This window comes from Onychomys torridus, chromosome 9 (assembly GCF_903995425.1).
Source record: "Onychomys torridus chromosome 9, mOncTor1.1, whole genome shotgun sequence".
In the NCBI taxonomy this organism is placed as follows: Eukaryota; Metazoa; Chordata; class Mammalia; order Rodentia; family Cricetidae; genus Onychomys; species Onychomys torridus.
In genome coordinates this window covers 37,850,489-37,877,561 of record NC_050451.1, presented here as the reverse complement: position 1 = coordinate 37,877,561, position 27,073 = coordinate 37,850,489, and the positions used below count along the sequence as shown (strand labels likewise).

At 43.3% G+C, this 27,073-nt stretch overlaps 1 protein-coding gene across 1 annotated transcript in view; it reads left to right on the top strand.

The window, feature by feature from the left end:
* Atg14 (autophagy related 14) overlaps positions 1-27,073 on the top strand; it is a 41,625-nt gene that overhangs the window by 6,593 nt on the left and 7,959 nt on the right. The window contains exons 2-7 of the mRNA XM_036199714.1: positions 7,413-7,475; positions 9,109-9,151; positions 13,878-13,959; positions 18,250-18,487; positions 23,808-24,037; positions 26,939-27,056. Of these exons, the coding sequence (XP_036055607.1) occupies positions 7,413-7,475; positions 9,109-9,151; positions 13,878-13,959; positions 18,250-18,487; positions 23,808-24,037; positions 26,939-27,056 (774 nt within the window). The remainder of the gene's footprint in view (positions 1-7,412; positions 7,476-9,108; positions 9,152-13,877; positions 13,960-18,249; positions 18,488-23,807; positions 24,038-26,938; positions 27,057-27,073) is intronic.

Below are 27,073 nucleotides of genomic sequence, written 5' to 3'. Positions count from 1 at the left end.
TCCATCAACAGATACAGATCAGCTAAGAGAATACATCTTTTGTTTTCAGTAAGTATCATGACACCTTTTAGGACATATAAAAGGCTTTTTCATTTATTATCACAGTTTTTTCCCCTACTATACCCTCTCAAATTATGAACTTGTTTGAAAGATGAGGAAATGGAGGCTCAGAGTTAGTTGGTGGCTGACTTGATCCTGGGCTGTACTGTTTCTCCAGTTCACTTCCACATCTGAACTATGTTTCCTGTGTGTACATGGGCGTGTAAAACAGGAAAGAAAACCCTTTGATTTTATTAGATAGATTTCAGGTGTATCTAAAAGGACCCTATACATTTTAATGAGTTATGCAAAGGTTGGCGTCAAGCCTGAAGAGCCAGCACCTCTGGCTTGTCTGCCTGCCACTGTGTGAAGAAGCTTCCTGGTGAGCAGGGTTCCTCTCACCTCCAGCTGCTCCTTTCCATAGTCGAGTACTCTCCAGGCCCAACATTCTCTAACTGCCAAGATATCTGCACTGTTTTCGAAGCCTGTCTCTTTAAAGCACCAGTGGCATTTAGCAGTTCATGGAAAATAAACTAATTTTTAAGCTAGTCCTGGGGCTTGCTGTTTGCTGTTGATAGGGAAGGATCTGAGTTGATGTGGTGATGCCATTAGGACATTCAGTGCTTCCCTGAGGATGGCAGAGCACTGCTGGCCTAGCTCTGAGGGTAGGGTTTTCCTTTAGGAATCGCCAGAGAGGAGACAGTGCTTTAGGGGTCAAGGCTACAGGACTGTGGGAGACTTTAGTGGGTGTTTTAGACAGTATTAGTCTCCTGCTTGGAGCCAGCTCTGTGTATTCCAGAATCTCATAGCTGAACATCTCAGTGCTGCTAGTAATCGAAGTTTCTTGCACCATGCTTGGGAGTGCCGTTAGGCTGAGCTGCCTGCAGTGAGCACTGTGACCTGGGTCTAGGAAGATCACTTCAGTGAGTCCTCCACCTGGAGATAACTCCATGACAACCTGCTCTCACACACAATAGGAAGCAGCATTCAAGTCTTTTGAATCATTATACATGAATGGACACCTTTAAAAAAGAAAATTAACTATAAGTACAGCATTTGAACATACAAGCTTTTGAGGTGAAACATTGATATATAACTCTTGCAGCCCCACAACAGGACTACTTTTGTGAGGTATAGTCTTTAATATTTTTCTTTTCATGCCAAGATGAGACCATACAACACATGCTGTTTTGCAGATCTTAATTTTTTTTGTACTTAATAACAACTGTCATGTTAATACATGAATATTAATTACTCCTTTATAACTATAAACATTTTAAAAATCCAACGTTAAGATCTCTCCCTATTTTTATTTACTATTTGTACAACAAAAAGGAATGTTCCATCTTACTTAGCAATGGATGTCTTAGTTCAGAGTGAGCTGAGGGAAGAGACTTACTGCTTCTGTGTTTGCAGAAGCAGCAAGTGTGGGGAGTGCCACATCCCAGCTCTGTGACCCCTGAGTCTCCACATGATTCTCTACTTCTGTCTAATTCAGAAGGAGATGTGGAACCACCCATTCCGACGACGTCGTGTGCAGAGTGTCTGAACGTGATGCTTTGGGTTTCTCTTTGGTCCTCTGGGCAGGTGCTACAGAAGTGTCCCCATCATTTGTGAGTGATGGCACCGAGCGAGCACTGCTCTGCTCTGTTGCGCTGACTACTCTATTTCCTCCACGATGTTCTGTTGTAGAGGGACAGAACCTTCCCCATAAGACCATGCCTTTTGCACATTCTGTCCCTCTTGTCTTGACTTCAAATGAGAAGGTCTAGGGCTTAACTCACTATATAGTGTGTGCTAGGTATTTATGAGGCTCTGGGTTCAATTTCCAACATAAAAGAAGAAACAAAAAATTAAAAGAAACTTTGATGGCTAGTAATCGTTTAACTGTTACCATGTTAGATCACAGTTTAAGAAATATTTAGTTTGAGGGGCTAGAGACCACTCATTGGTTATGAGCATTGGTTGCTCTTCTAGAAGATCCAGGCTTGATTTCCAGCACCACATGGTAGCTCACAACCTAGCTCCATTCTAGAGGCCCTCTGCTGGATTTCCCTGGGGACTGGGTGCACAGGGTGTACAGACATACATGCATTTAAAAAAAAAAAAAAAAGGAAGGAAGAAAGAAGGAAGGAAGAAAAAAATAAGAGAATTTTAAAAAGAGAATTTAGTTCCCTTCTCAGTGAAGCTTTGGTAATACGCCGAGAGGTTGCTTTGCTCTCTGACTTGCCTTCGATGGCTCACTGCCTTATTTCTGGAGCCAAAAGTCGTCATGAAGGCCTCTAGCACGTGTTGAAATTAGGGATGAGGAAAGTTCCTTCCCGTTGACCAGAAAGCGCTAACTCTCACTCCGCTTCCCTAGTTTAAGGAACCTAGAGAGTGTAATTGCTCAAAGAAGCTAAGGACTTTGGAGGAATTATGTGGGTGTGTGTATAGTATAGTGTGTGTCAGCCTCAAAAGGGAAGCATGAGTAATTTTAATTATTGAATAGTATATGTTCCTCCAGTATTAAAGGGAAATGATTAGGGTTAAGAGCACTGCTGCTCTTGCTTAGGACCCTATTCTGTTCCAGCACTACATGGTGAGTCACAAACTGCCTGTAATTCCAGTTCTGGGGATCCAGTGTGCTCTTCTAGAAGAGTGTGAGTGTGTGTGTGTGTGTGTGTGTGTGTGTGTGTGTGTGTGTGTATATGTGTGTATGCACAGGTGGTGTTGTGGTCATATGTGCGTGATATTTCCGACTATAAAATATTTTAATGTTAGCCCCGTGGTGGTGGTGGTGGCAGTGGCAGTGGCGCATGCCTTTAATCCCAGCACTTGTGCGGCAGAGCCAGGTGGATCCCTGTGAGTTCGAGGCCAGCCTGGCAACATCCAGGACAGGCAACAAAACTACACAGAGAAACCCTGTCTCAAAAAACAAAACAAACAAACAAAAAGCAAAATTTAATATTTATGGCAGCATAGTATCATTTGAACTTCCTATTGGACATTAAAATTGTTCCTAACATTTTGCTACTATAACAGACTATAGTTGAATCTTCAGATGTAAATCTTTACTCAAGTCTAGTTTGGTTCCTTGGTTCTTTGCACTAAATTAACTGGTTTTGAGATTTAAGGCTGTTGGTTACTTGTTCAAAAGGTTACAGTCTTTTGTCCCTTTGAGGAAAAAATAAATAAATAAAAAGTTCGTCAGTTGCATATCTCAGACTTCTGTGTTGTGGTAATCCTAGAGTCTAAGTTTAGCCCCAGGATGAGGACAAGGACTTGGGGCAGATTGAAGGACTTGTGATTTTCCTAAAGGCCTAGAACACAGTGAGGGCTCAGTAAGTGGTAGGTGTTGCTCACTGCTAATTGTCCCTAGTACCAAATTAACAGTACAGGTTGATCATGGAGTCTGGTTTCTCTGGAAACATGGGACAGAGCTATGTGACTGGTCTGACATGAGGGTAGATGTACTCACTTGCGCATGATTGTGACAGGGATCAGTGGAATGAGGAGCTTCTCCTAATTAGTGCCCCTTACAGCAGTTACAGTCCTGTCTTAGCTGGCTGCCTTGTTGGTTGAAAGGCATTGGCATGGGACAAAGTAATTTTTCGTGTAGCGGAATTTCCTTTGCCTGTAGTGCCTGCCCTCCCTAACAGGTATTTTTCAGTCATCCTCATACCTCAGTGTGAAGGCTATCACACTCAGGAAGTTGCTGGAGTTCAGAGCTGGCGTGACCACATGCCACACTGAGTTCTATGTGAATGCCCCTCTCCTCCTTGACAGTTGATTTGAAAGATGGTGTGGTGGTTCCAATGAGACCGGCTCCATACACGCCTATATTTGCATGCTTACTTCCCAGGCGAAGAGCTGTCAGGGCAGGGTTAGGAGGTGTGGCCTTGTTGGAGGAGGTGTGTCACTAGAGGTAGGTTTTAAGGTTTTAAAAAAAAGCCCATGCCCCAGTGTCTTTCTCTGCTTGCTACCTGAGAATCAGGATGTAGTTCTCAGCTACTTCTCCGGTATCATGCCTGCTTGCATGCCACCATGGTGTTCTTGGACTAAGTAAGCCTCTGAAACTATAAGCAAGTCCCCAATTAAATGCTTTTTCTTTTATGAGTTGCCTTGGTCATAGTGTCTCTTCACAGTGGTAAGACACACATTTTAATGGGAAAAAGTCACAAAATTGTGGAAGAATTTAAGAAACAACAGTCAATTGAAAGGAATTATTTCTTTTAAAGGAATGTACTCTAAAAATGTAAGTAAGGAGGAATGTAATGAATATCTGAGTCTGAGAATATATGCCTGTACTACCACACTTGGCTTTAGAAATCATTTTACACCAAGTGTGGTAGTCCACACCTTTAATCCCAGCACTCAGAAACAGATGGATTTCTCTGAGTTCAGAGCTTGGACCCCATAGTGAGTTCAAGTCAAGCCAGGGCTATTCAGTGAGACTTTGTCTCAAAAATAGGCATTTTTAATTTGGGAGGGAAAACAAAGTTCACTGGCAGATTCATTTTAGAAAACAACACAGCTTGAGTCATTAAACAATAACAAAAGAGTATGACAGAGTTTTCACAAGCAGTAAGAAAACAGAGTAAGAAAAGCATGATTTCACCATGAGTGAAAGAAAAATACCTAATTTCTGTGGTAATAATCTTTAAAGGCAAAAGATGGTAGAAAATGGATGAAGGGTGTTGACAGAGAACAGCAGAAGAACAAGATGCCAGCTGGCTCTGAAGATGCCCAGCCTTTGACAGTGAAGTATAGGCAGGTAAAACAAGCCAAGAGGACTGCAAAGACACATGTTCAGAACTGGGGAAGTCAGAATGGCCCCATTACCCGCGCTTACGGAGGTGATACATTTGTGAAATGTTCTAGAGGAAATTTTGCATATGAACATTCTTTGACCAGCATCTTGTCTCATTTGTAAGAATTTCTCAGAAAATAAAAAGACTGCACTGTGGTGTGCATCTGTCCTGTTACTGGTAGTAGTGAGCCTTTGGGAGCCAGTGTTTCCGTCAATAAGGGCTGTGTGAGTAGCTTTATGCTAGCCAGCAGTGAAGAATGAGATAGATCTTGGTATGTTTGCAATGGGAGAGATAACAAGATAATGTGTGACACTAACCAACTTGCAAAACAGTGCATAAAATATGAATCCATCCTCTCACACCCTACTTTAAGATAAAAGAGAAACCAATCCGATTTTATTGAGTGTGGTGATTATTTTTCCTTTTACTTCTTTCTTGGAAACCATATTGAGAAAGCATAGGATGGTGGCATAAATCCATATCTTTGAGCAATGGAGTAGAGGATGTGGAGAATGAGTGAGTGTACGGATGAGCAAGTGCCAAGCAGCCATAACCCTTCCTATCTACCCCTAATGTGTTGGTACAGCTGCCCGCCCGCTTTGTTCTTTTAGCACCACCTATTTTGAATTTCTTTCATGAAAGATAACATAATTCATAAAGTATCAGTTGGCTTCTTATTGTTATCTTTGGTTCTTTATTCCTGTTGTTGTCTATATGCTAAGGTTTCGTTGTTGGAGTGGTGGTTTGTTCCCATTACCTTTTCCAAGAAGGCCGTGAGACTCAACCAGCATAATTTAGACTTTCTGGTTAGATCTGTCTGCTCTCTCACTTTCATAGCTCATGGAAGCAAGATTTTATCCTCCATGCCAGCTTTCTGTCTTGTTTGAGGGCCTTGGGAGTTTGAATATAAGTTACTATTGCCTCTGTTGAGGTCAAAGTAAATTCCACTCTAGTTTCAGTCTCCCCTCCCCAAATCTTACCTTCTCTTCCAAGCTAGATTGGAACTTAGGATGCTCCTGCCTCAGTCTCCTGAGTACAGGATTACAGGCATGCACTACCATGTGTATCTTACTGCAAGGCAGGGAACGCATGAGGACACACGTGCTGTAGAATAGCAGTTCTCAGAACTCTGGAGGATGCTTGTTCTGTGTTGCAGGCTTGTGGTAAATGTCTGCTTAATTGCTGAGTCTCGTGGGTTTGGTTTCTGAACTGCTCCATGCAGTTGCCATCATTATTACTGGACACTGTAGTGCTGTCCAGTGAGGATTTCTGTAGTGATGGGCTATTCTGAGGAGTTATTTAACTTGTCATGTATAAAGTTACTGCCTTTGCTCATTTGTTTAGTATATGTTGTACATTTTCAGTCCTACATAAGGTCATGATTGAATCATGTTATCCTGTCCATTTAGAGGTAAATATCTAGCACGTGTTAAACATGAGCATTATAAAAATAGTATTTTAGAGAGAGTTATTTATCTGGGTTGATTTTTTTTTTTTCCATGATGGTGGTTCTGTTCCATGTTTTTGTTTATGTTGGGATTTCAGGAGATACCCAAAACCTGTTCTTGGACACCACACCATGTTAGCTGCTGTTTGCTCATTTCCTAATTGATTGCGTGATGTTAGCCATACTTTCATCCTTAAATCCTAATTGCATAACAAGCCACAGTTGTCCAGCAGCTGCGTGTGTCAGGGGGCCACCATACTGAACAACACATATCAAGAAGATCTGAGAGATACTATCAGCCACTGTCAACTGGCTGACAGTTACATACATTGTACCCAGTGGCTGTAGAAACATTCTTTCAAATGTACATGGAACTTTCACAGACAGAACAAATACAGATCTTGAAATCTCATGGAGTATAGTCTGTGACTATAATAATATTAAATTAGAAAATAGTAATAAGTCTTAATCCCAGCACTTGGGAGACAGAGGCAGATAGAGCTCTGTTGTGAGTTCCAGGCCAATCAGGGCTATGTGTGACATCCTGTCTCAAAAACCAACCAAACAAAGAACACAGTAGTAAGAAGCTACCTAAAAATGGCTACAAATATGGAAACCATGATGACATTTCTAAATAATTATGGGGCAAAGAAGTTTTAAACTAAACGATAATAAAAAAAATATGCCTTATCAGAACTTGTGGGCTGCAACTGAAACGCTGCTGAGAGGGAACATTTATAATTTCATATTCTATTAAAAAAGGAAGGAGGTGGGGGATTTAGCTCAGTGGTAGAGCACTTGCCTAGCAAGCACAAGGCCCTGGGTTCGGTCCTCAGCTAAAGAAGGAAGGGAACACCGGGCAGTGGTGGCACACACCTTTAATTCCAGCACTGGGGTGGCAGAGGCAGGTGCATCTGAGTTGAGGACAGCCAGGACTGTTACAGAGAAACTGTATCTCAAACAAACAAACAAACCCAGCTGTGGGCACACTATTGTGAAAGTGTTTATTTTCAGGATATGGGCATTTTGCACGGGAGTTTGCAGAAGTGATCAGCTCAGGAATCAGTAGGCGTCTCATTAAACTTGCCAGCGGAAGGGGAGCATGTAAATAAACCAGGATTTTTTTCTTACAGGTTTATTGACAAGAAGAAAAGGCTAAGCCAGCTTAAGAGCAAGCAAGAAGAATTTCAGAAAGAGTGAGTTTTTATACTTTAATTTGTAGAGGCTGTCTTTAGCCACTTAGTTTAATTTGTTGCTGTGGTGTGCAGATATGTGAGTTGCCAGCTCATTTAGCAGACTATCTTTTGAAGTGTTGGGAAACACCCTGATAACTCAGTGGGTGGAGCATCAGACTTTGAAAGTGTGGGGAAAGGGAGAGTGTCTGAGAGAAGCAAAGCAGGAGAGAATATCAGGTTTCTAGAAAATTTTGGCCCAAGACCTGGAGTCTTTCCCACAGTAAGGAGTGTTGGCCCTGCTCAGCTTTGTGAGACCCAAGTTAGCATTCACAGAGGTGGTTCCCATAGGACCCCACCACCAATAGTGAAAACAAAAGAAAAACAAAGGACTGGAGCAGTGGCTCCGCCTTTAAGGGCTTCTCTTCTCCTGCATGTCTTCCCATCACTTGAGGCCCTCTGCCAGTCCTTCCCAAACCAGACCAATATGGAAATATCTTTACTGGTGAAGACAACTGATACATATGCCAGTGATTTCCACAATGAGCTCCTCCTAAGGAAAAAAACATGCTTCTTAAAAGCCTGCCTGAGTATATTTGACCCAGCAGTTTCTCTAGCTTATTCTGGCATTGTAGACAGAAGTTTTCCTCTGTCCTGCTCAGTCCCAAGTAAGCACACAGAGGCTTATATTAATTACAAACTGTATGGCCCGTGGTTCAGGCTTCTTGCTCGCTCTTTCATCTTAAATTAACCCATGTCTGTTCATCTATATGTTGCCATGTAGCTGTGGTGTTACCAGTCTGCTGGCATCTTGTTGCTCCTTGGGTGGTGGCTAGCGTCGCCTCTGACTCCACCTTTCTTCTGTATCTCTCTTGGATTTCCTGCCTGGCTGTAAGCATTCTTGCCATAGGCCAAAACAGCTTTATTTATTAGGCAATGGGAGCAACACATATTCTGAGCATACAGAAAGACATCTCATAGCATATCACAGAATCTTTTTTTCTCAGAGTACTTCATTCCTGGGACAAATTATGCAGAGGCATTGTCTTTGCCCTTTCTCTGAGAACAAATCATTGTGTTTTAAGATTATGAATTATTTTATGGTTGTCATTATTATTGATTATGACTCATAGAAATTACTGATTATGTCTGAGGATTATGTCTCTTGGTAATGTTACAGGTAAAAAAGAAAGAAATGAGCAATTGTAAGGAATAAAGAATTTGTAAAATAATGTGTTAAGACCCACTTTGATATTTCCAGGTTTTTCCAAGCACTCACCTTAAAAAGTTGATTCATTAGCCAGGCAATGTGCACCTATAATCAGAAGGCTGCATTCCAGGCTAGCTTGGGCACATAGCAACAGCCAGTATTGAAAACAGAAGGGAGAGGAAGCGGGGAAAGATGGCTCGGCTTTTATGAGCCCTGGCTGCTCTTCCGGAGGCCTCTGGTTTCCAGCACCCACATGGCAGCTCCCAAGCATCTGTAACTCCAGTTTTAGGAGATTGATCTGATGTCCTCTTCAGGCTTTCTTAGGCACCAGGTATACACATGGAGGCAAAACACCATGAACATAACAACTTTTTAAAGATTTATTTGTATCTTTTGAGCTTTGTAAGGTTCTTATTCAAAGCTTCACCCTGTCTCTTTTCCATACAGAGTACTAAAAGCGATGGAAGGAAAACGGCTAACAGATCAGTTGGTAAGTTCCAAGGAGTGTTGAAGCAAATAGTCTTCATGCATGAGGCTACATGCTTCTAAGTTAAGGTAGAACTGAATGATGCTTTGATTTAGTTTTTCATCACATTTGACAGTGTGCTGTTTAAGTATATTTGTAGTGTGGCCTTCTAAACTATTACATTGAGATATACCAAATAGGATAGGCGATTAAATTATACAACCATCATAAAGGATAATTATACTAGTTTGCTCTTGACATAGTAATACAGAACCAAATAGATCATCCATTTTGCAGAAATTACTCACAATAAACACCTGTGCAGATAAGTTAATGATTACATGTAAAATACTAAAGAATCAGGAAGAGCTGGGCGTGGTGATGTGTGCATGAAATCCCATACTTGAGCTGAAGATAGGAGGATTGGAACATGAAGCCAGCTGGGACTTCTTGCAGCTTGTAACACAAAAAAGGAATATAGTAGTGGACTTACATAATTTGGTGTTGGTAGGACCTTTAGAAGCCACAGAAGCAAGTATTTAACATAATAAACTAATTTAAAAGTCTTGTACGTTAAACAAAATTAACTACTGAACTGAGAAGAGGAACACAAACGTGTAAATTAGGGACTTTGACAGGACTCTGACACCTTCATTCCCTGTTGGCAGCATCACGGAGATATACTTGACTTGGGGTAGTCTGCAGTTCTTCAGAGGACTTGTGTGCTCAGCAAGTTTCTGCTAAGAAATATATACAGACAGAGAGGTATGGGTAGCAAACTGTAGCACCACTGCAAAGTTAATAAATGAATGCTCTAGGTTCAGGAGCTGAGAAGAACCCATGGCCTGTGGAGCTGCTTTGGTATTCATGTATTGAGGTATCGTAGCAAATCCCATAATTGTGTCCAGTTAGTATGGCAGTTTGATTTTTAATGATATAAAAAATGTGGTTAGTAGACATGTGTCCAAAAGGAACTATGTCTGAGATGAAATTTTTAATGAAAAAAAGGTAAGGGAATATCATTCCTTTGTTTGTATATTTTAAATATACTGTACACAGGGAGGTCTGGCATTAGCACTGTGGGTATTCTGGTGGAGGACTGCAGGCTGAGCATTCACAAGGCTCTGGGCTGACTCAGCCTTATAAAGGAAGAGCTTGTCCCTGACGAGGAGGACGGACTCCATACAACAGTCAGATTTCCTTTTGTCTGCTCTGTCCTAAGTTTTTTAAAGGATAAGGTATCATGTATAATTTTTATGACACTTAAAGAATATTTATGATGGAAGTAACTCATGCTGTGAATATTATAATTAAGATGTTCAATGAAGAATCTTTAAAAATCCTTATAACATACACACTTTTCTATAGGATCTTCAGCCTAACTTAGAGATGTACATCGGAGAGGCTAAGGCAGGAGAATCATGAGTTCAAGGCCAGGCTGGATTATATAATAGAATAGGTTTCTCAAGATAAAAATAGGGGCAGGTGTATTCAGATTCTCTAAAGGAACAGAAATGATAGAACAAGTATACATATGTATATATGTAGAAGGGGAACTTATTAGTGGCTTACAGGCTGTGGTACAACTAGTTTGACAATGGCTGTCTCCCCACAGAAAGTCCAAGAATCTAGTAGTTGCTCAGTCCAGGAGGCTGGATGTGTCAGCTGGGCTTCAGTAGATGTTGGAATCCCAAAGAAGTAGGTGCTAAAGCCAGTGACGGGATGTCTCAGCAGCAGGGTAGATGAACTTGCCAGTGAGAATGAGGGCAAGCAGGCAAAAAGCAAAAGCATTTTCCCATATCCTTCATATAGGCTGCCATGAGGTCGGGCCCAGATTTAGGATGGGTCTTCTAACCTCAAATAGTCTAGTTAACTAAATATCCCTCACATATGTGCCCAGCTGCTTGGGTTTTGAGTTAATTCCAGATGGAGTCAAGTCGATAGCCAAGAATAGCCATCATTAGTCCACCACCTCTTGTCATCTTGACACACAATCGTATCTGCTTATGTCCTACTTAATTTTCAGTTGAAAACAATAACCAGGTCATAATTATCCTAGCATGATATAAATAGCCCACATACAACTGCAGGCATGTTATATATTTTAGAATAGGTGGCAGTTCACAAGGGACATTCTTTTAGTATCTCATAACTTAAATATGATAAGCACTGATATATCTCAATTGATGTTACGTTCCATATACAGAAACCAAGGAAAGAAAATATCTGTACAAGCATGTTCTTAACAAAATACAACAGAAACACACATTTCAGTTATAACTCACATTATTGCAATTAGTCAAATGGCCTTACCCGGTATTTATGACTACCTTCCTCTACTACCCATTCTGTATTTCCTCCACCTTCAGCAAGCACCTCAGCAAGTATTGGCTCTTTTCCTGGAGAGTTACCCACACCTTCATTCCTTAGGGTCTGTGACTTACTTGGATTGAATTATTGTAGTTTCCCATTGACTTCAGTCATAGGATATGGTAGCACCAAGATACAACTGAAGGATCTCCTGCATTCCATCCTGAAGGATCTCTTGCACCTCTACGGTGGAGAAGCAATCCAATTTACCCTTTGGAATCTGGATCAATCACCTCTCCTAACACTGTTATTCCTTTTTCTTAGCCCGTTGGATTAAGGGCATCAGAAGCCCAAGGTGGTCAGGGAGAAGTCTGAGCTTCTAGTTCAGTGAAATGTTTGTTGTGTCTCCTGGCAGGGGCACCCCCCCATTCTGGAACGAAAATTTCTAGGCCAGGAGAACATGGGAACAGGAAGCAAAACTTTGGTCACTAGGAGTGAGAGAGGGACCATTCATTCCCTTTCCACCACTTGATTCCTGGACCCTGGATCCTGGCTGCGGCAAAAATTGTGCTGTATATTGGAAGCTGATTCAAAGCACATACTACCTTCTGGAGAGCCCTGCCCCAGCCCTCCATGCTGCTGCCACATCATTGGCCCTGTAACTGTGCCTTCAAAAGGCCATTCCAGCTTTCCATCAGGCCAGCTGCTTCAGGATTGGGGGCGGGGGCACATTAAGACCAGTGGAGTGGGCAAGATAGCCCAGCAGGTAAAGGACTTGCTGCACAAGTCATGACCCTCATGAGTTCCACATCAGAATCCACATAAAAGTGAGGAGAGGATCTGTGTCACAAGAGTTGTCCTCTGACTTCCGTGGTCCATTGATTCCCCCCAGCTCCATGCGCCACCAATATTTAAAATAAATGAAAATTAAACCAAATCAAAACCCTGCCACTGTTCTGTACCTTGTGTCATTGGACTACTTATATAAATGTTAACACTGTAAGTACTTTATTTTAGACTTTTAATTACTCACACATAGGAAGACAATAGAAAATAATTGTGATTGCTGTGACAAAACACCATGACCAAGGCAACTTATGAAAGGAAGCACTTAATTTGGTTTAATGTTTCAGATCATAAGGAGTCTATTGTGGGGATCGAAGGAACACTGAGAGAGTTCACATCTTAATCCACAACCACAAGGCGGGGGGGGGGGGGGGGGGGGTGGGAAGGAGTGGAAGATGCGAGGTGTTGGTTCTGGGAGGCATTTGAAACCTCTAATCCTGCCTTCAATGACACACCTCCCCCAACAAGGCCACATCTAACCTTTCCAAATAGTTCTACCAACTAGGGACCAGATGTTCAAACTATGAATCTGTGGGGGCCATTTCTTGTAGCTGGAGTTATCTTTAGTCCCTCCTGGGCCCGCAGCAACCAGACCCAAATAAACACACAGGCTCTTATATTATTTAAACTGTTTGGCCTAATGGTTCAGGCTTCTTGTTATCTAGTTCTTATATCTTAAATTAACCCATTTCTATTAATCTACACCGTGGCTCGTGGCTTACCGGTATCTTTACATGTTGCTTCTCATGGAAGCTGGCAGTGTCTCCTGACTCAGCCCTCCTGTTCCCAGAATTCTCCTCTCTCTTTGTCCCGCCTATACTTCCTGCTTGGCAACTGGCCAATCAGCACTTTATTTATTAACCAATCAGAGCAACACATTCACAGCATTTTCTCATTCAAACCAGGCAGAGTTCCTATAAGCTTTGATGCTTTATTCACTAGGGAAAAGTTGTACCTGACTACTGTTCTGCTAATGTAAAGAGGCAGCTTCATGGTTTGTGGAATTTTCCTAGTCATCTCAGGAAATTTGATTTGCAATATGCCTCAGGAGCCAGCATGGAGAATGGAACTCAGTTGGTCTTTGTGATGACACAGACACTCTAATCTACTGTCTGTGCAGTCACCACTAGCCATGACATGTGGATAGTATGGGGAAATGAACCTTTATGTCATGTATTGTATTTTCATGGGTTTGAAACAGGGCCTTATGTAGGCCAGGGTGGCCTTGAAATCCTGAACCTTGTATCTCTATCTCCCGAGTGCTAAGATTCGACTTATATACCATCACACCAGCTTAGCCAGGCTGGTGGGTAACTATGTACTTGGTAGGGAAAGTTTAGAAGCATTTTCCTCTGTGCTCTAACACGTGGGAAAGAACTGAATCGATTTCTTTCTTGTTAATTTCCCAGCAGCTACTGTATTGAACCAGAAAAACACTTTCCCTCTGTAATCCACCATACAGTTATAATCAATGTAGTTAGAATAGCGTTTTCTTCACTTAGGTCTCCTAAGATAGACCTGAAACTAAGCAGGAATTCCCTCTAGATAATCCCATGAGACTAACGTTTGTGACATTTGTTGCATACTTTTTAAGAGATGGAAAATAATGTCGTGCAAGATGAGGATTGAACAGCTGAGACAAACAATCTGTAAAGGAAATGAAGAAATGAAGAAAAGTAAGTACTTCCCCCTCCCTCAGCCCCAGGGAGAGGTCTGAGTGAGTTTCATAGAGTCAGTGAGCTGGAGGAATAATGAAAGAGGCAGGGATGGGACAGGAGCTGGTGAATTTTCTCACTGCTCTGACTGAACCCATAGCAGAAGCACCTTCTTTAAGGAAGGAAGGGTTTATGTGGCTCACAGTTGGAGGCACAGTCCGTCCAGGCAGGGAAGTCATGGCTGCAGGCTCCTGAGGCAGTGGGGCACATGGCATCCAGTCAGGAAGAAGGGATATGAATGCTGATCTTTAGCATGCTCTCTGTTCAGTCTGGGAACCAACCCAAGAAATGTGCTGCCCACACTCAAGGTGGTCCCCAGTTCAGTTAACTTAGTCTGGAAACTGACAAACACACCCAGAGGTTTGTCTCCTATGATACTTACTTGATCCTGTCAAATTGACTGTGTTGACCACCACAGGCTATCAGTGACGCCAAAGAGTTATAGTGGATTGAGAATATCAGATCCCTAATTTGAAATGCCTTTTTGGATTTCAGATATCTTTCACTTTTGGAAGAGTGAGTGTGCGTGCGTGCGTGTGTGTGTGTGTGTGTGTGTGTGTGTGTGTGTGTGTGTGTGTGTGTGTGTGTGAAATGAGCTGTTGTAGTGTTGAGACCCTCTAAACATGAAATTCATCTGTATTTCATATGTACCTTATACATGTCTCCTGGAGGTAACTTCATACAGTGTTTTTAGTGTGCCTGCATCTTGACTTTGATAACAAGCCAAGTGTAGAGTTAACATTGTAGCATCATGTCAGCCCTTGAAATGTTCTGGATTTTAAGGCTGGGTGTGGTGACATACATACATAATCTCAGCACTCTGGCAGAGGCAGATCTCTTGAGGCCAACCTGGTTTATACATCAAGTTATAGGACAGCCAGTGCTACATAGTGAGACCCTGTCTGAAAAACAACAAAAACAAAATAGTTATGGTTTTAGAGCATTTCATTCTTCAGATTTATTTCTTTATTGAGAAAGGGTGTTGCTTTGTAGCCCAGGTTGGCCTGAAATTCACTAGCCTTCTCTCTCCTCATCTGAGCCGTGCACAGCCCGTATCTCAGATTATCTGTACAGGGAAGCAAAGCCTCTGCTTGCTTGCTTGTCTCAGTATGATGTTTGCATAAGGGACTTTTGTAGAAGTCTTCAGTAACTTACTGTCTCGGTCTAAAAAGGAAGGGCTGGGATGCAAGGTAGCATGATATATAGGTTCACTTAGTGCTTTGCAGCCTTCAGCTCTCGACTTGATCCCTAACACCATGAAAACTAAACACTGGGACACATTTGCTGTTTTGCAGGAGCAGTCAGGAAGGGCAGAGTCTGACTTGGGACTGCCTTATAATATTCAGTAACTCATGCAGGAACATGAAACCATAGCTTTTGCCCTGTAGTGAATTAATGTCTATAAAGTCTGTACTGGTTTCACATGATAGAAAAATGCTGTACATGTTATCATAGGTGGCTGTTGAATTTTATGCCCTCTAAGAAGTCATATCCTTAGAAACATTTATTTCTCAAGATTAGTGTCTGAGTTACTTTTTGTTGCTGTGATAAACACAATACCAAGACAGCTTATAAAAGAACACATTTAATTAGGCTTACGGTTCCAGAGGGCTAACGTCCATGCTGGCAGAACAAAGGCATGCAAGCAGCAAGCTGAGAGTTCTGTGGGAATGGCAGGAAGCTTTTTAAGCCTCAAAGCCAACCTCTGAGCCACACCTCCTAATCCTTCCTAAACATTTCTACCAACTGGAAACTAAATATTCAAACATAATGAGCCTAGGGGGCCATTCTCATTCAAACTACCATAACTAGTCTATAAAGTTCAGAGTCCCTATCATATCTATGAATCCCTTCTCCTTCAGACCAGTTACTTTATAGTGGTGTGTGATGGTATCAAAGCCTCCTTGGAAGGTCCTTACTCTCATGAAGTGCTTGTGTGGTAATGGATGTGCTGGATAGCTAGAGCAGCAAGGTAGCATGATATATAGGTATGGATCTTCAGGGAGAAGGAAGCCCTGACGTGCTTGCATTCTCCAGGTCTTGGGTTCAGCAGCAGCACCAGAAGTAGTTACTTAACATTGACTCGACATTTCCCCAGTAGCCTCCTGTGATGCTCAGGCAGGTGTCCCAACCTTCTGATGCTGCACAGTATGCTGAACATGCACATGCATAAAATTTTAATCAGCTCATTCTAACAGGTTTCTAAACTTTAAAACAAAAACATGTCATAAAGCAGTGGACTGTAACACATTATGAAAGTGACCTCATGACCATTTGGAAATTTGGGGCCAGAGAAGTCTAGGATCTACCCTAGGCTTGCAGCTACACCATATTGCTCTGTTGAGAAAAGTTTGTCTACACTTACTGTAGATTTCCATACTGCTGTCAGCTCCAATCCATGGCATCCCCTCTTGGGCTGCTCTGGGTGGCTCTGATGACCTCCAGAGTTGAAAACTTGCTTGATAGAAGGTGGCTGCTGTCTTGGAGCCTGCCCTCTAAAGCCTGTGCACTGCCTTGTAAGCTGCTTTAAAGGAGTTCACAAGTTCTAGAAGTGATTCGTGAACACAAGCTCACAGATTAAGAGGTTGCTGCCCAATAACCTTTTTCTTCATGCTGTGTTGTTGAAATATACCCTGTGTGTCCAGTGAAGGGACAGACTAGAAGCTGTAGTACCTGGTGGATTACTTCTCCAAAGCCTTTGATTTAAGGGTTCTCCATGCAGAATGTGCAGATACATTGAACCGTATGGCCAGGAGAGCTGGTTCTGTGCACTTGCAGGTGGGCTTGATCTAGCTGCAGAGTTGATTAGAAATAGCATTGAGTGCTTTGATGTTTTAGGGAAGACACCACGGGGAGATGAGGGAGCCCTGAGTTTCTGCAGCACTGGTTGCTGATGGGATGCCTGAACATCCTGTCCCCTGTGCTGGGGGAAGGTAATGAGTTTAAACTGTCCCAGAAAAAGAGTCTGACTCAGCCATTGCTAGACAGGTTTTTGTGAGTACTTCAAAGGACAGTAGAAAATCATGGACATGAAGGAGTGAAAGTAAGTAAAACTAAGCCCCAGAATGTTTTACCAAGACATCTATGTGGAGTTGGCTTGGGAAAGAGGCGTTTCTGAGAGGAGATGGAAAACTATGGAAGCTGGTGCCTGTGCTAACTAAGCCCATGCTTAGGTCCTGAGAGAGGAGCAGCTTGTGTTTACAGGTGCTCATCGGGTGTCTGTTACAGCCTGGTTAGGAGGCAGCATGTCTTCACTGGGCCCTGGTATGAAGAACTAAGCTGTATGCTTTAGAAGTCCAGGTTGTGAGAAACAGGTCTGGGGAGCATTTATGGATGGGCAGAGCCTTGCCATGGAGAACAATAATGGAAATAATGGAAAACTAATAAAAATAGTAATAACAAAATAATGGAAAATGGGAAAAGGACCAAATAAGGAACAGTCCCAGGTAGATAGCGGTTTGAACGACAGTGGGGGATGAGTGTTTGCAGGATTCATTCAGTGTTCATTTCTCCAGTCACTGACGTTAAGTGGGTCCATCTAAGAGGATCTGAAGGATGGAGGCACTGAGTATAGGTAAAAGGGAACTGGGGCGATGCCAGTTTGGAGGTTAAAAGTTTGGTTTGTGTTTGAGAACTGTCAGGCCCTGGCTGTAGTTTATAAAGATTGTGCAAGGGCCATACATGGTGACACCTATCTGTAATCTCAGCATTCAGCAGGCTGAGACAAGAGGAACACACACACACACACACACACACACACACACACACACACACACACACACACATCCAGGGAGGGTGAGAGAAGGAGAGGGGGCAGATAGGTTGAAGGTGTGCCACTCTGGAGATGGGCAGCATTTAAGTGAGAGTTGATTAGAAAGGAGGATGTAAGTAGATTGTAGACTAGCTACTGGGGTCACTGAAGGGTGATTGCTGAGGCATCACACAAGTGCCAGGTGATAGTGAAGTAGAGGACTTGGCTTCACATGAGTCCAGAGATGGTGTTCCTGGAAGGTCCTGAGCTTGGTTTTGAACTTGAAAATGTGGTTCCTAGATGTCTGTCTTAGAGTGCAGTTTGTTTTTGTGACTCAAATGAAGTTTGACTTCAGCCTCAGACTCCATAGCCCCCAGGCTCTCTCCAGGATGGCCGTAGTGAAGTTTTCCCTGAGGCTTTACCCTGAGTATACAGAGAGAAGGGAAGCAGTGCTGTGCGGTGGCCTGCCGGGCTCATGGAGGCATGTGATTCATTGCTAGATTCTGAAGGCCTTCTCAAAAACAAGGAAAAGAACCAGAAGCTTTACAGCCGAGCACAGCGGCACCAAGAGAAGAAGGAGAAGATTCAGCGGCACAACCGCAAGCTTGGGGACCTGGTAGAGAAGAAAACCATTGACTTGAAGGGCCATTACGACCGCCTGGCGCGTCTGCGAAGGTCCCACATCCTAGAGCTCACCTCCATCATCTTCCCAATGGACGAAGTGAAGACTTCCGTGAGGTACAGTAAGGCTTTGGCATGGGGACCAGGTTCTGAGGACTATTTTTTCCAGTATGTTAGCACTTAATTTACTGGACCTCGTTCTAGGGTCCTTGTTTTCCTGGTATTGAAATTTGATTCTTATCTTCCTCAGCAAACAGTAAAGCCAGGGAGGCAGCCAGGACAAGGGGTAGGGCAGCCTGTGTTCTGTCACAAGGCTTCCAGGTTACATGCTGACTCACACTCAGGCTGAAAGACCATCTGTTTGGTCATGTCATCACAGGGCCAGCCCGGCCATTTACTAGTTGTGTGTGTATGAGACACACACTCTTGAGCCCACCAACCTGCCTTTCTTGGTCTGTTAACTGAAGGTTGAAAATCATCTCTTTAGAGTGTGACCTTAGATATAAGAACATAGCTAGCGATTAGACTTACATGCTGACTTAGCCCTTCCTGGCAGTGGGCATTGTGCTGCTCTGCTGAGACAGCACTGTGATTTTAGTATGGAGGACTCTCGGGGAATGGGTAGAGGGAATGGTGGGCCCTCACCCCTCCATTTATCACAGTCATCTGGGGTGCTTTTGAAAACGTTCACCAGGGCCCAGTGCCTGAAACCTGTAATCCTAATCACTTGGATGGTAGCCAGGAGGATTGCCAAGTTGAAGGGCAGCCTGAGTAACTTAACTAAGATCCTGTCTCAATTTAAAAAGAGGGCTGGGCTGTGGCTCAGCTCTTGCCCAACATGAGCCCCAGTAGATTCAGTCTCTAGCACTACCAAAAAGGAAGGTGGGGGAGCTAGAGACCAGAGTGCACACTCTAGCCTCCACCTCCATCTCTCAGTGTTCTGTAGATAGAGTGCACACTCTAGCCTCCTCCTCCACCTCCATCAGTGTTCTGTAGATAGAGTGCACACTCTAGCCTCCACCTGTATCTCTCAGTGTTCTGTAGATAGAGTGCACACTCTAGCCTCCTCCTCCGTCTCTCAGTATTCTGTAGATAGAGTGCACACTCTAGCCTCCACCTCCATCAGTGTTCTGTAGATAGAGTGCACACTGTAGCCTCCACCTCCATCAGTGTTCTGTAGATAGAGTGCACACTCTAGCCTCCACCTCCATCAGTGTTCTGTAGATAGAGTGCACACTCTAGCCTCCTCCTCCATCAGTGTTCTGTAGATAGAGTGCACACTCTAGCCTCCTCCTCCATCTCTCAGTGTTCTGTAGATAGAGTGCACACTCTAGCCTCCACCTCCATCTCTCAGTGTTCTGTAGATAGAGTGCACACTCTAGCCTCCTCCTCCATCTCTCAGTGTTCTGTAGATAGAGTGCACACTCTAGCCTCCTCCTCCACCTCCATCAGTGTTCTGTAGATAGAGTGCACACTCTAGCCTCCTCCTCCACCTCCATCAGTGTTCTGTAGATAGAGTGCACACTCTAGCCTCCTCCTCCATCTCTCAGTGTTCTGTAGATGAGAGTGTACACTCTAGCCTCCTCCTCCATCTCTCAGTATTCTGTAGATGCAGATACTGATTGGTGGGAGTAGAAACCACCACAAGAAGCTCCTGTGCTCTCTGACCCCCAGGCCACTCGACCTGAGTGAGGGCCCTTGTATCTCGTCCTGGCTCTCTGGCTCTGCTTGGACTGATAGTTGGTGACTAGTAACCATTCTTTCTTGCTTCTCCCTCAGTCTAGACTTTGGTGTGTTGCCACATTTGGCTTCCTAAAAACTTAAAGGTCTGAGTTTTGCTTCAAGGTTGAAAACCCATTTCCTCCCTGATCTTGCCAAGTAATTTGTGTCTAGTAGGAGGTGGTAAAGCTATGCCTGGTGGCATTGACCTGTGTGATCCCAGATACTTGAGAGGTTTACATAGGTAGACTGCATATTAAGGAGGCCCTGTTAACTTAAGGAGGCCCTGTTTCAGGGATGTAGCGCAGTGGTAGAGCCCATAGACAGCAAGTAAGAGGTCCTCGGTTCAATCCCTCAGCGCTGATAGAAAGTCCAGATAGAAAATCCAGATACAAGGTTTGTAATTATTTTGGATCAGTGGAGAGAAATTCAATTACTAAAAATTTGCATAAAGACAACTTTAGGTAAATTTTCCTTCAGGCCTTAGTTGGTGAAACAGAAGCCTTGTTCCATCCTGATGGATCAGCAGTTACCTGAGTATAGTCTCTCACCCACCAGGCCCATAGATGCTCAGAACCAACCAAGTAAACACACAGAAACTGTATGGCTGTGGCAGGCTTCTTTTTATCTACTTCTTCTATCTTAAATTAACCCATTTCTATTAATCTATACTTTGCCACGTGGCTGGCTTGTGGCTTACCATTACCTTACTTCCTTGTCATGACGGTGGCTGCCCCAGCCTTTACTTCCCAGAATTCTCTTCTCTTGTCCTGCCTATACTTCCTGCCTGGCCACTGGCCAAACGGGATTTTATTTATACAGGGTGATATCCATAGCACTTCCCCCCCCCCTTTTTTTTTAAAGGAAGGTTTTAACTTTTACATAGTAAAGTTACATATAACAAAACAATTATCAAGCAAGAATTACAGTTACAATATTAAAGAAGATATCCTACCTATCTTATATTTGTGAGTCTAAGGTTTTATATCTAACTTATCTTTTATCATAATTGAGGAAATTATAACTATCTAGTCTTCAACCACATCAAAGACCTCAGAAGGATATAATATTACCTGAGAACCGGGAAAAGGATGCAAGCAACTTTCGGGAGTCTTGTAGGGTAGACAGAGGCAGCCTGGACAGTCACCTAATGTTCCTTTGTAAAGTTGGGGCATTTGTCTTCAGCCCACAGGGCTAGAGTCTCTTGTTCACTTCTTTCAGTGTCCTGTAGAATGTCTGGCAGTTTCCTCTGTAAAGCAGGAACCTGAAGGACCATTTTGTCAAGCAAAGTTCAGTGGTCACCTTTCTATGGGTCCTGCATGTCCAGTCAATCAAGCAGTCCAGGCAAGAACAGTTTCTTGCCCAAATGGCTATTTTTGCCAAGGTGAAGATAAACTCCATATGAAGTGTCTTTAATGCCCATCCTCCTCTCTGAAGTAAATTGGTGCTGCCAGGAGCAGACATGTCTCACTGTCCAGAATGTCTAAGTTTTAAAAGTATTTTAAATGCCATATTCTGTAGACCTTTGAAGTGTTTGAAGATTACCTGTCTATCTGAAATATATCTATGTATACCTAGAAAACTTAACATGACTATAAGTTTAACTATCATAGAAGACTAATTGATCTGTATTTCTTAATTATCCATTACAATCTAAATGAGTTGCATAAACATAATATCTCAAACGAGAGTAGAAATATATATACAGTATAACAAAATTAACTTTATGTTTGTATCAATAGACTAAAATCTATACCAATGTAAGACATTTTAAACAAGTTGTTCTTTAAAAGGAAGTTCATTAATCTACCCTTTTATCCTATTATATCTATATCATATGCCCCCCCTTTTTTTTAGAAAGAGATCACATTTATAATCAACCTGATTTAAATAAAAATATTGGTTTTTCTCTGTCCCACACCAGAGGGCTCTTCTGATTTGGGACACAAAAATCTCTTAACCTTTTCTTTTAGCAATATGTCTGGGTTTAGAGAAGGAGTGAGCCAGTTCCATCCCCGAAGCCAGCTTGATAATTTTGGGAAATTGGGCGTAGTTTTTCTTACTACTTCCTGCTGGAGGGGGGCGCTGTATCTTATGGGGACACAAAGAAAATTTTAGGATTATGGAGTAGTCTGTGAAGGTAAACCTCTGAGCCAGTTGCCTTGAAACCATTCTGGATGTTTACAATCAAATCTTTTTCTGTAGTTAAAAATCCCAAAGACAACATAAACCAGATTCTCTGTGTAATATCCATCTTTGTAAGACTGAAACGCCTCTGTGGCTGCTGGCTCTGCCCACTTCAGCTTCCCAACATGGCAGTGGTACAGTTTACCGCCAGCTCTGGGTCTAGAAGCAGTTCTATCAAAGTCGTGCATAGCCCAGAAACTTTTTTTTTTTTTTTAAACTAGCAAAGGCTAAATCCACCATGCAGCAGAGTAAAGTGACACTTGTAGATTCCTCATTCCCGCCACACTGCAGGTCAGACGCACATGCCAGGAACCCGCCATAGTAGCTCAAACCGGCAGGCTGCCGCTAACTTGAGAGAGACAACTAGGAAGCTGTTTTTAGCTCCGTTTTAGAATCTTTTTTTGTCAGGTTTTAGGTGGAAACTCTTGCCAACACGTTGGGTGCCATTTGTAGTTAGTGTTTTCCTGCCTGGCCCACAGTCAGGACAAATCTCTCTCACCCGCCAGGCCCATAGATGCTCAGAACCAATCAAGTAAACACACAGAAACTTACATTGTTTAGAAACTGTATGGCTGTGGCAGGCTTCTTGTTATCTACTTCTTCTATCTTAAATTGACCCATTTCTATTAATCTATACTTTGCCACGTGGCTCGTGGCTTACCAGTACCTTACATCCTCTTAGTCATGATGGTGGCTGGCAGTCTCTCTGCCCCAGCCTTTACTTCCCAGAATTCTCTTCTCTTGTCCTGCCTATACTTCCTGCCTGGCCACTGGCCAAACAGCATTTTATTTATACAGAGCGATATCCACAGCACCTGAGCACAACTCATTATTCTGGATTTGCGTCCTGGACTACAACTACAGAATTGAATCTGCTCTGGAGATGAGTTAGGAGTACTGTAAATGACCTGATTTCTGTACCACAGTAGCTGGGTGTGTGTGTGACAGCATGCGCCTATAACTTTAGGAGTTCAAGACCAGCCTCTGTAGCACAGCAAATTCAAGGCCAGCCTGAGAGACATGAGACCCTGACTCAAAAACCAAACAAAAAAAGATACCAGACTAATTCCTTCCTTGTTGTGTTTTGTTTGTTTTTCAGCATGAGGATTGAACTTAGACTCCCTAATTTTGATCATTACATTTTCCAGAATTGGTAATTTGGGTAAAACTTTAAAACTCTCACAACTTTTCCCTAAGGTTGAAATTTTTTAAAAAAGAAAACATGTACACATGTATGACTATATGGGACATAATGACTTTCGGTCAGCAAGACCATGTAGACCATACTGTGCCATGTTGGGATGTGGTCTTCATTTGTATGAGTGCACTCTGCTGGTCACACAGTTCCCCCCCTGTGACCGTGTGTTTCTCATGACAGTGTACACATGTGCATGGCTAGACAAGACATGAGGGAAACCTGCCTTCTGTGCTGGTAACCTTTTCTTAACGTGTGTTAGATGTACACTGTTGCTTCTTTAAAAACTCAGGTGGTTTTGGCGTTTCCTCTCTAATCTTTCTTGTTGGTCTGCAGAGATCCTGCAGACATGTCTTCAGAGAGTGACAGTGCCATGACCTCCAGCATGGTGAGCAAGCTTGCTGAGGCCCGTAGGACAACTTACCTCTCCGGAAGATGGGTCTGTGATGACCACAACGGTGACACCAGCATTAGCATTACAGGCCCTTGGATTAGCCTCCCGAATAATGGGGACTACTCTGCCTACTACAATTGGGTAGAAGAGAAGAAGACAACCCAAGGGCCTGGTGAGGAGCAAAATAGTCTTTGAAAATGTATGACATGACAGAGTGGACAGTGCTGTGTGCACAGTTGGGTGGAGTGCATGCACAGCTGTCTGCAAGCATGAACTCTGTCCATTCTCTAACAGTGTTCTCATCCCAGATGAAAGCTGCATGTTCTGCAGGTGTCTACATTCATTCCCTTCCCCTCTTCCCCAGCTCTAGGCATAGCCTAGACAACTTAGGAGTGAAATCACGCAGAGAGTGTGTGTGTGTGTGTGTGTCTACTTTCTTTCATTTAGCCTTCTTTTTCAAGTTCATGTCATAGCATGTATTAGTCCTCCATTGCTTTCTATGGCTGAATAGTTTTGCATTGTTTGGCTATCTACATTTTATATATTCATCACTTGATAGATTGATGACATTTCACCTTTGGGTTTAATATTACTTAATCCATATAAAAGACATAATTAGACTAACTCTGGTATTTTTTTTTTATTTATTAAAAATTTTTTCATTTTACCTACCAACCCCAGTTCCCCCTCCCTCCCCTTCTTCCGCCTCCTCACCTCCCTCCCACTCTACCCCCATCCACTCCTCAGAGTGGGTAAGGCCTCCCATGGTAGTCAACAAAGTCTGGCATACCAAGTTGAAGGAGAGCCTAGCCCCTCCCCATTGTATCAAGGCTGAGCAAGGTATCCCATCACAGGGAATGGGCTCCAAAAAGCCAGTTCATGCACCTGGGATAAGTCCTGGTCCTGCTGCCAGGGACCCCACAAACAGATCAAGCCACATAGCTATCACTCACATTCAGTGGGCCTAGTTCAGTCCCATGTAGGTTCCCCAGCTGTCAGTCCAGAGTCAGTGAGCTCCAACCAGCACCGGTCAGCTGTCTCTGTGGGTTTTCCCATCATGATCTTGACCCCCTCTTCTTCTTCTTCTTTTTTTTTTTTTTTTTTGAATGCCGAATGCCATTTATTGAAGGAGGGAGGAGGTCTTAAATACAGGCTTACAGCACAATGGGAGAACCCGGAGGGTAGAAGTTCATTTCTGATGGTTTTGTGTGTGTGTGTGTGTGTATGTGTGTGTGTGTGTGTGTGTAGCTGAGGATCGAACCCCAGGCCAAGCGCTCTACCACTGAGCTAAATCCCTAACCCCCACTTCTGATGTTTTACAATCTTGCATCTAAGCTGTTAATGCCCAATATGCAGGATACACAGACAAGGAGCTTCCCTTAAGAATTCAGGAGGGTGGAATCTCGCAGGGAATTAGCATAGGAAGGATATCAAGGTCAAGGTCAGCAAGCAAGGCAACAGTTACCCAAAACAGGGGCCAGGGCCCTACAGGTCCCCCACTTTTACTAAAAAATGAGCTTCTAACTTAGGTTGCATGGGATGTCAGCAGGTCACCTTACCCGTCATGGAGACACCTGTCCAGGCCACACAGGTGTTCTGTCTTAGGTTGGTGAGCGCCCCCCAGGTATTACCCGTCTCTGAATACTCATTATCATACAGGCTCCATCGTGTTAGAGCTGCAGCCAACTCTGGTATTTCATGCATGTTATTCTAGCATTTGGAGGGCTGATTGTTCAAGGCTAGCTTGGACTGTATAGCAAGACCCTATCTATCTCTTTAGGTAGGCAGGGAGGGAGGGAAGAAGAAAGGGGAAACTCCTATTTATACAAGTGCATCTTGCCTTTTGCATTTTGGCTTTAGTTTCTAGCTTTGAACTATGGAGTACTAAATGGAAGTTGAAATGTCCCTACAGTTTGTCTTGGGTGGAGAAGAATGGTCCATTAGTCATTCAGCACATGTTTTGAGTTGGACATTACAGGAGACTCTAGGTGTGTTAAGTTGCTTATTAAAACTAACCATCCCAGGCTATAAGGAAGTGGTGAAGGGGCCATACCCTGAGTGGGTGCTAAGAGAACAGCCAGGAGATTTGGGGTAGGGCAGAGGTACAAAGCCTTCCTACGTTGTACTTTGGCATGTCTTTAATCCCAGCACATGGGAGGCAAAGGCAGATGGATCTCTGGGTTTGAGGCTAGCCTAGTCTATAGAGCCAGCTCCAGGACAGCCAGAGCTGCACAGAGAAACCCTGTCTTGAAATACAAAACAACAACAAAAGGAAAGGCTTTCCTGAGGAGGAGACATTTGAGTTGGACGTTACTAGAGATCAAGCCCAGGGCATTTGCATGTTAGGCTATAGCCTAGCGCGCGCGCGTGTGTGTGTGTGTGTGTGTGTGTGTGTGTGTGTGTGTGTGTGTGTGTGTGTGTGTCTGTGTCTGTGTTTTGAGCTGAGGATGGAACCCAGGCCTTGTGCTTGCTAGGCTCTACCACTGAGCTAAATCCCCAACCCCCCCTTGTGTGTTTTAAAGATTTATTTTTGTTTTTAGCTGTGTACCTTTGTGTCTGTGTGAGTGCATGTACACAAGTGTAGGGGCCAGAAGAGGGTTTCTGATCACCCTAGAGCTGGAATTAAGACGTACAGCCACTCAACATTGGTGCTGGGCGTGGAACTCCGGGCCTCTGGAAGAGCAACAAGCGCTCTTAGCCTCTGAGCCATCTCTCCAACCTCCTGATCCCCCCCTAGCTCTTGGTTTTTGAGGAAGGGTCTCATGTGGCTCAGACTGGCCTCAGACTTCTGATTCTCCTGCCTCAGCCTCCCAGTGTTGGAATTAGCAGATAGGAGTTACCACAGTGAGCTAATTTGGTCATTAATTGTTAGGCAATACATTGCCAGGCCCAGTCAGTCTAGATTTTAATCCATTTATGCTTGGCTTCTTTAGAACTGTTTGTGTCTGATCATGCTGTGAGAGTGAAACCTAGTATCAGTAATGTAACTATAAAACTGTAAGTGAAAAGTCTCAGTTCTTGCTATTTTTACCGATGGGAAGTGCTCTGTGTATGACTTTTGTGTCCATTCCAGACATGGAGCATGACAACCCTGCCTACACCATCAGTGCTGCACTGGGTTATGCTACTCAGCTGGTCAACATCGTCTCTCACATACTAGATGTCAATCTGCCCAAAAAACTGTGCAACAGGCAAGTAATTAAGCTTC